The sequence below is a fragment of the Triplophysa rosa genome, linkage group LG5 (assembly GCF_024868665.1).
Source record: "Triplophysa rosa linkage group LG5, Trosa_1v2, whole genome shotgun sequence".
Classification (NCBI taxonomy): domain Eukaryota; kingdom Metazoa; phylum Chordata; class Actinopteri; order Cypriniformes; family Nemacheilidae; genus Triplophysa; species Triplophysa rosa.
The window spans coordinates 2,489,280-2,499,279 of record NC_079894.1 but is presented as its reverse complement, the minus strand read 5'-3'; the positions used below and the strand labels follow the sequence as shown (position 1 = coordinate 2,499,279).

General features: G+C 40.2%; 1 protein-coding gene across 1 annotated transcript in view; it reads left to right on the top strand.

Moving 5' to 3' along the window:
- si:ch1073-391i24.1 (receptor-type tyrosine-protein phosphatase mu) overlaps positions 1 to 10,000 on the top strand; it is a 72,543-nt gene that overhangs the window by 41,823 nt on the left and 20,720 nt on the right. The window contains exon 13 of the mRNA XM_057333425.1: positions 3,899 to 3,996. Coding sequence (XP_057189408.1) covers positions 3,899 to 3,996 — 98 coding nt within the window. The remainder of the gene's footprint in view (positions 1 to 3,898; positions 3,997 to 10,000) is intronic.

Below are 10,000 nucleotides of genomic sequence, written 5' to 3'. Positions count from 1 at the left end.
TAATGAGCATCGTTCTTTCACTACAGGGGCCATCAAATGGAAACCATTCCTTCTAAAAAGACGTGGTTACTAAACGGTACTCGTAAACTACATTCCATAAGAGATAAATAACACAGAGGTCACAAGTTAAAACGGGCATATTCCCTTGATTCATCCAGCTGCATATTGTTGTGTGACATCTTGATATTATTGCAAAGATCCGCAGCAGCTAGCATTGCGAAATAGCTTAGTGTGATTGTTACCGTAGTGACACGCTGCCTCACTTTATTGTATGGGTACGAATCCCGTGTCAAATCGCTTTATTTATTTTTTCACCTCGCTTCAGCCGTTACGGGCGATCATACCAATAATTTGCAATCTTAACAAGAATGTCAAAATCATGTAACAAGAAAGTCTGTGTTTATTAGACATCTTAATATCAAGTCGTCTTGTGCTTTCAGAATCGACGAATCTGCTGAGGTCGTTCATGCACCTCTTTGGCAGAGGACCTGTAACCGGAACTTGGTCACCACCTTAGCACCCCCTGACTCGCACAGATTTTGAAGAATTTTGTCATTTGTCAATCTGTAATAAATCCTCAATAAGTGCATCTAATCTGAATGACACACAGTCATTTGATGCATGGTTATCGACTTCATTGGCTAAATGCTGTAACTCTCTAGCTAATTGTGCGCACGCCATAAACGTTATACACGAAGCAAACGATCAGTGAGTGACGTGACGTTAGTCCAAAACAAGTCAAGAGTAATCGATCGAACGCTTCAATCTACGCTGAACCAATAGTAGGCAAGACCAACCCATCTAATTATCATACAAGACACAGAAAAGTAAGAATAAATACAAGAATAAATAAATAAAAGTGGAAATAAATACATGCGATAATAAATAAATATAAAAATAAATAAACGTATAAATAAATAAATGTAAAAATAAAAGGAAAGGATAAATAAAATAATCTAAAAATAAAAAATAATAATAATTAAAAATAATTAAAAATGGACACAAAAAATAATAAATCAATTTAAAAAATGAAAAGAAAAGTTAAAGCTAAGATCAATAATAGCTAAAACGAATTATTTTGTTTTATCAAACCATTCATTCCTGTATTTATTTTCATATTATTACATTTATATATTTATTTATTTATACATTCATTTATTTATAATTTTTGCAGGTTTAGTCCTCCATACTACTGTGCCTGCGCACAGGCTGGCAAGCGCCTCACAAGAGCCCCTCCCCAGAGAATCCTCAGTCAATACTGATTGATGATTGGCTCGTTTCACTGGAAGGCGGGACTTCCTTCGCTAGAGCGGCCATATTGAGCGTGGCATTCCTCCCCATTCATTGTAAGGGCAGTGGCGCATGTTGTTAATATTAATATCTTTGCTGTAGCTCAACTGTATTGACAGCTGCTGGTGTAAAGCTCAGAAGAGAACATGGACACACACACACACACACACACACACACATGCGCACACAAACAGATGAGGTGTCTGGACTCTCAATAGCAGCTTGAGTTCTGAGTTATTAGATGCAGTGAGTAAACTCAAGAGAGTAAGTTGAGTCTCCTGGAGATGTTTCTGCTCATCTCATTGTGTGTGAGTAACACCAAAGTCTTATTGTGTGTCTCTTCAATCAATCAACTCTATCATGCTTTCTGTTCCCTAAACACACTTGTTTCCAGGTTTCTCCAGATACTGTACATCATTCAGAGCCCCGCCCCTAAGATTCATCACTCAAACGTTCATTACACACGTGTGTGCGTGTAGCATCACCCTGCGTTCTCTCTCATTTCTCCTGAAAACGCTGTAGAACAGGCGAACACACAGGTGTGTGTGTGTGCGCTCACATGTAAAATTAATGAGTGCAGTATCAGACACTTTACATTCTGCTGTTATAGTAGATTTCAACACACACATGAAGATGAAAGGTGGTGAGTTTCCAGAATCATCTGTCAGCAGCTGTCACAGCTGAGCTTTGTGATACAGAATCCTCACACTTCAGCAGAAACTTTGTCCTGTACTCTCCTCTGGAAAGTTTCGGTGGCAGCTTCATTTTTTAGTTAAAATATATTTTTAATAAAGCGTGGTTTGCAGCTCCGTGTCATATGAATGTTTTTAAATGTCAGCAGATGTGAGTTTGTGTCATATGAACTGAGCGTGTCTCTGTCTGAGAGTGTTTTGTTGTTGTTGGAGTGATTCTGGTTGGACTGAACCAGATAATACCGCGTCAGTAATGATGTTTATGTCATGATACCACACAAAGAATGTTATGACACCAGGAGATGTGATGTGAGAGTTTTCTACACAGAAATGATTCAATATAAGTAATGTTGATGAAGGGTCTAAAATCATTCTGTGCTTTACGTTGGCTGTATTTTATATGGCTGACTGTTGAGTATCATTTAGTCATGTCAGATTATTAAAAAATAATGAGGAAAAATATCAATATTGCTGTAGTGATGTGTGCTGATGTTGTTATTAATGTTTCAGGGGTTTTGGTCCATTAGAGATGATGTGTGACTGTGATGTTGAATCTCTGGCCGTCTGACAGGAGCCGTTACACGTGTGTGTGTGTGTGTGTGTGTGAAGGGTAAACCCTACGGTACGGGGACAAAATGTCCCCACAAAGATGGCAATATCCAAAACCCTTGTCCTTGTGGGGACATTTGTTGGTCCCCATGAGGAAACAAGCTTATAAATCATACAGAATGAACTTTTGTGAAAATGTAAAAGAGCAGACAGTTGTGTGTGATTTGTTAGGGTTAGGGGGAGGGAATATGAGATACAGTTTGTACAGTATAAACACCATTGTGTCTATGGAATGTCCCCATAAAACTTGGAAACTCAACGTGTGTGTGTGTGCGTGCATGTGTGTGTGTGTGTGGTGTGTGTGTGCGTGTGCGTGCATGCGTGTGTTTGTGTGTGCATGTGCATGCGTGTGTGCTACGCGCTCGTGTGTGCGTATGTGTGTGTGTGTGCGTATGTGTGCCGGTGAATGTTGTAGATCATCATTACAAACCCACACAGCAGATGCCTGCCTCCCACTACACTGGGAAATTTACCCACAATCCCCTGGGGCATGTGGGCAGAGTGGGTGTGAAGGCATTTGAGCAGTCAGAGACTCTGAGACATGCAGCTTTAATATTTCACACAACATCACATTTACACCACACCATTATCATCACCTCATGATTTCACAATAACAATATTCTTGTCTATAAAAAAAGTTGGGCTGTCAAACGATTAATCGCATCCAGAATAAAAGTTTGTATTTACATAATATATATAATTTTGTTTTTATAAACACGTACACTTGCATGCATATATTTAAGAAAGATATCAAATATAAAAATTAATAAACATAATATGCAATTTAAATTATTGGTAAATATAAATAAATACTTCCTCAATATGTATGCTTAAATGTGTATGTATGTGTTTATGAATACAAAATTAATATGTACAGTACACAGACATAAATTATGTGAACAAACTTTTATTCTGGATGCGATTAATCGCGATTAATGTTTGGACAGCCCAAATAAAAAATATATATATTAAGTCATCTTGTTGATTTATTTTCTCTTTTATTTGCTCAGTGAATAATGTGTTAAATTGGAGTCCAGGAAATGTCAATCACACTGACACTGAATTATTTAGAAAGGATGAGAAGGAAAGAAAATCATCTTCACAGCTGTCTTTTTCTGATAGAAGAACAGTTTCTAATGCTGCCAAACTACAACATGAATGAAAACGACAATGGCATGAAAGTTATTTAAATGATGAAATAACAATAATGACACGGTCATGTGACCAACGATGTTAAAACTGTGAGGTTATATTTTTGCTGCTGTGGTGGTGTTGTTGAGTGTCTCCTCTCATCTTCATCTTCACAGGACCCATGCAGGAGACCGCCATTGACTTCTGGAGGATGGTGTGGCAGGAGAACACGGCAACCATCGTCATGGTGACCAACCTTGTAGAAGTCGGCAGGGTGAGTGTGTAGTTTGCGTGTTCATAGACAAAATAAAGATAGTCATGAGAATGTTGAAATACTTAAAGAGACTGTAAGTGAATTCAGTCAGATCATTTCTGTTGTTTTGATGACTTTGACCAGACAAATACACTCCTGGAGTCCAGGTCATGTGTGTGTGTGTGTGTGTGTGGCGGTCAGGTAGTGTGTACTGTTGGTTGATGTGAGGGTGTGCGTGTGCACTGAATGTTTTATTTTTTTATTTTATGAAAAGAAATGATTAAAATATACTTAATATAATTATGTTCCTGTTTAAACAAAAAATTTGAGTTAAAATAACGTAAAGATCTTGGGAATAGAATCTACTAATTTTTGTTGTTGAGACTTAATTTTAGTAACTCAGTAACTCCAACTCAATTTGATTATGTTAAACCCATTTAAATGGGTCAAATTAAGTTTACTTATTTATTTTGTGTTGAGACTACATAAATTAATAATAATAATAATAATAATACCTTTCAGTTGATCTGTAGTTCCCAGCATGCTTTGCATCTGACTGCATTAGGAGATTCATGTTCCAGATGAACTGTCATTTGAAGTGTTTTTCAGTGAAGAGAAAGACTTTGTGTTGGTGTTTTGTGTTGATTTATCTTTGAGATTTAGGAGAGTTTGGGTATTATTGTTCAGTTTGGGTTTTTTAAGTTGTGACTGTTGTTCAGAAGAGCGGTGCTTGTGCCTATAGGCTGAGGGAGGCATGACGTGAGTTATTTCACTTACTGAGCCGTAAGTGTGCTAACGCCAGTACAGACACCACCATCTCTTCTCACTTCACCGTCTCAGATGGAAATAAATACTATATTTCAATATCAAACTAAGTCAGCTGTGAAGTTTCTTTACTTTAAGTTACATTTACTTGATATTTTAACAAGTAGAATTTACTTTATTCTGGTTAGTAAGTTGAACTTGAAATATAGCAGCAAACTTTACTTAAAAAATGATCGTACAAATTGTTACGAGGATTTTATTAAGTAAATTGTACAAGTTACTTTTTTCAGTGTGTGCGCGTGCGTGTCTGTGTGTGTGTGTGTGTGAGGTTCAGGTCATGTGCAGATCGACTCTCAGAGGATCTCGGTGAGTGAATGATCCATTCTGAGCTTCATCAGTGTGAACTGACTTCAAACTAATCAATAGAGCTCATTATTAGACCTCCCGCCACAGACCACACTCTGTCTGATATATGACGCTGAACTAATAGCTGTGTGTGTGTGTGTGTGTGTGTGTGTGTGTGTGTGTGTGCGCGTGCGTGTGTGTGTGTGTGTGTGCAGTGGGGTTTGCCTCCCCTAAAGACCCATAAACTTACCTCCACACATCTGTGTCCAGAGACCGCTGCAGATTACAGGAATTACAAAAGAGAGAGAGAGAGAGCTCAGTTCAGTTCATCTTCATTCATTTCCTGAAGGCAATTTGGTTGCAGCGTACAAGCAAATCACTTAAGACAACACAACTACAAACAAACAAAAACACAATTTTCCTAAATATTTTACCCTAAATGTGAAAACTAAACAAAACCGGTTTGTTTTGCTGATTGGAGTTCTATATGGAATGCCAGAAGGGAGAAGGTGATATAACGGGTGGGAATCATCTGATAATAAGATCTGAGCTCTACCCAAAACCTGTCTATAGTATATCTGGGCCATAGTCCTCTGCTTCCTCTCAGTTATTTGATTTACAATCCTCTCAATACAATTCTTGTTTTTCACATTTAGAGAATTAAACCAGCACAGCAGTGAAAAGGAAAACAGCGACTCAATATAAGGTCTGTCGAACATGCACATCAATGACTTATCCACATTAAATGACCTTAATTTCCGCAAGCACAAAATCTCTGTATTTGGAGAAAAAGGACCATTTATGATCTGAAACAGTACCCAATATCCACTCCATTCATGCATGTTTTCTCGTACTGAATGAATTTCCTCCTAGAACTAAAATCAATAGTCATCTCCATAGTTTTAAGAACACTAAGCTTTAAAAAAGCCTTCTGACACCAAACAATAAAATCTTCAACCTCCTCACTCAATAGGTGAACAATTACAATTGTGCCTATTTCTACAACTACTCCTACAGTCATTTGTGTACAATATAAATAATAAAGGAGAGAGGACACACCCTTGAGGTGACCCAGTAGATGACACCAGCCATTCAGAAAAGCAGTCGTTAACTTTAAGACGATCTAAAATCCATCCCACAAGATTAAAATCCAGCCCAAATTCGTGAATAAGTTTCTCAACTGAAACGTGTTTGAATGGTCACCCAAGGTTTGCTGTTTGGAAGTTTCCTAAAGGATTTCACAGGAATGAACATATCCTCACAAAACGTCGCATAAGTGTATATTACATCAGTAACTTCATCAATATCCGAGCTAGAGTCCATAAAAACAGTCCGGTCTGTACATCCATACGCCCTTTTAAACGTAACATAGCATCTTTAGACCAATCTTTCTTCGTGATTGACTGTGCCTTTTCATGTTTCAGAACAGTTTTATATGTAGGAACAAGTAATAGCATTTTATGATCTGAAGTACCCAAAGGTGATTTACCAAAGCACCTTTAATCGGTCCATAGCAGAGCATGTGAGCGGAGCGGGGAGCGCGAAATATAGTCGGAGCGCGGAGCTGGTTTTTATCCAAAGGCCGGAGCGATCGCTCTGTCTCGCTCCGGTTCTGCTCCGATACCGCTCACACCACGAGTCTAGGGCATGCACAAATCCACCCAGAATTCACCTGTGCCTTCAACAATTAACAAAACTGTCAGCCTACACTTCAAAAATGGTTCGTTGTGAAGGAGAGCTGTCTGGTGCAAACACAAGCATAGCAGTGGCGATCCGTGACTCCTCTTCAGGGGAAGCAGTAATGCGAAGCTCGGGAAAACATGTATTTAGCCCGTCATGTGTGTGGCACGTCATGTCAGAATACGTGCCTGCTGCAGACGCGTGGAAAGGCTTATGATAAAAGAGACGCTCGCGTTTGCTAGATACTCGCTTAGTCTCATGTGTAATCGGAGTTAAGTGTTAATGCAGTGTCTTCTGAACGCGAGCGTCTCTTTGATCATAAACCCTTTCCACGCGTCTGCAGCAGGCACGTATTCTGACATGACGCGTGATGCACTGAGGTTCACGTGAAGCACTGAACACGTATTTTGAATTCCAGCTTCCCCTGAAGAGGAGGCACCAGTCACCACTGAAGCATAGACTAGAATGACCGCGATCAGTTCCGGTAGCCACGTCGGAGCCGTAACGTGCCGCAGATGCGTGCAGTGTAAACGAGGGGTAAGGCTTCGGTTGAAAACGGCAGGTGTTAGGCATGCAGAGGAATTTTTAATTTGAGTGAGCGTGGAGCGATTTCACTGGAGCGAGATGAAATTGTAGGTGAGCGGAATTGAGCGGAGCAGTGCGACTGAGCGGTGGAGCGGGGGGAGCGAACACCCACGTGAGTGGGGAGCGGAAATTCTCACCGCTCAGCTCCGCTCACATGCTCTGGTCCATAGCACAGATCCAAAATGTTATCCTTATGAGTTGGACAGGTCACACACTGATTAAAGGAGTGATATGACACAGCTGAAACGAATATTATAGTTTGTTTTAGATGTAAACGGTTGATAAACGCTGTATTCTCCACACACGTGCATGTTTGTATCTCCTCTTTGCTCCGCCTCTCTGAAACGCACTGATGTGTAATAAAGCTCATGGCTCTGAAAAGCGAGGTGTGCTGTGATTGGCCAGTTCACCAGTGTGTAGTGATAGGTGGAATACTGCAAGCGTGTAACGCCTCTGACTATATTTGGAACATCAGGTTCCTCTTCAATTGTACTGACAGGTACGCCCACCTTACTTGAGTCTACATTTGGGCGGTCTTAGTCAAATCAGACCACCAGCTGATGTAGATTTGTGGGGGTGTGGCTACACGAGGTGTTTCAGGCAGGTCTGGTGAGCATTCGCTTTTACATAGAATGACTCTTTTGTTCCCACACTTTCATTTCTGCAATTTTACACGTCTAATACACGCATGAGCGACTTATAACACACCACAGACACAGAACAACACGTGTTCACGCCATATGACCCCTTTAAAGTGGCTCAATGATTTCTCCAACGTACAATTGTTAAAATCTCCAAGGATAAAACAGGGTGCATCAGGAGATGCAGATTGCAGTTCGTGCACCACTCCCTTACCGCATTATCCTCGTTTGCTCAGGGATGATTGTAGACAACCGTGACGAACAGCTGGGGAAACTCCCGGGGCAAATCCTGAGGTCTTAATGCCACAGTCAGAAGCTCAATGACAGTACTGAATGTGAATAAGTACCCACCTATCGGCCGTTAAAACACTACGTTCTGTATAGTATGAGTGGGAGTAGTATGAATACATTTGGGACATACTGCGTCTGCCATGTTTTATGGTCATGTGACCCATATGCTCTTTGACCTATGACGTATTAACAACAACCTACACGTGAGCGTTGATAAAAACATCATTTAGTCATGAGAAATTCATTTATTGGCACTTACATTAAAAACGGACGTCCGCCTTAAAGTTTTGCGCTATATTTATTTGATTTACTTTTGAAATGTGACCGTTGCTCAGGTCCTGTGGCATCATGGGATAGAGAAGTGTCCATCTGATCCACACTCATGAATCTCTGCAGTAGTACACCATCCGGGTATTTCTCGCCTAATGTTTTTTGCAAACTGAGGTTTCGGACATACTGTTCATGACTCATACTCAGTTTCGCCTACTATATAGTCAGTGTTAGGTAGTTACTAAATAATTAGTTACTGTAATTTAATTACTTTTCCCTTAAAAAAGTAAAGTAAGGGATTACTCTTATTTGTTCTGTAATTAAATTATAATTACTTCTGATGTAACTGAATTAAATACTGTGTAACGTATACAACAGTAGAATTGACATTAAAATTCAAAATCTAACTTTAAAATGCATGCATTAATGTATCTTTCTCACATTTGTAATACTTTGGTCAGTTAATAAGAGTACTTTATGTAGTTTATATTATTTATTTGAATGAATTGAGAGTCGTTTTATGTCTGTCCTTGAATCACTGAACTAATCAAGGCTGATATAGGATTTAGAAAGTAATAAGTAATTAAATACTTTTTGTAGAGAGTCATTTGTACAGTAATCTAATTACACTATTGAATGTGTAATTAGTAACTAGTAATTAATTACTTTTTCAGAGTAACTTACCCAACACTGTATATAGTATAGAAGTAGGACAATTTGGATGCAGTGCAGGACTCTCTAATATACAAACACACCCCACCTGCTTGCGCTTTCCCAGTAACCTTCGCATCCCGGCCCGTGCAAACAGACACACCAAAATCTTCCAGTCGTAGGCTGGAATCAGAATCCCTCTCAGAGAGCCAAGTCTCCGTGAGCGCCATCACGCAAACATTCCTAAAATCATGCTGGAATTTCACTGAAGCTCATCCGTCTTTGTCCGTAAAGACTGCACATTTGCCAAAATAATTGTAGGAAGCAGGGCTGGACTGGGAAGAGAAAGCGGCCCTGGCATTTTTATGCCCGAATTGGCCCTCCACCGAATCTGCATACGTGTCTTTTGCATTCGCGTTGCGTGCATTCACATTTATAATATGTCCGTCTAAGCGGCCACCGCCTCCGTTCCGGCCCGATACGTTAGCGGCCCACCGGGAAAACGCCCGGTACGCCAGATGGCCAGTCCGCCCCTGGTAGGAAGAGACTTTTTTAGATTCTCTCTCTCTCTCTCTCTCTCTCTCTCTCTCTCTCTCTCTCTCTGTCTCTCTCTCACTCTCTCTCTCTCTCTCTCTCTCTCTCTCTCTCTCTCTCTCTCTCTCTCTCTCTCTCTCTCTCTCTCTCTCCCTCTCTCTCTCTCTCTCTCTCTCTCTCTCTCTCTCTCTCTCTCTCTCTCTCTCTCTCTCTCTCTCTCTCTCTCTCTCTCTCTCTCTCTCTCTCTCTCTCTCTCTCTCTCT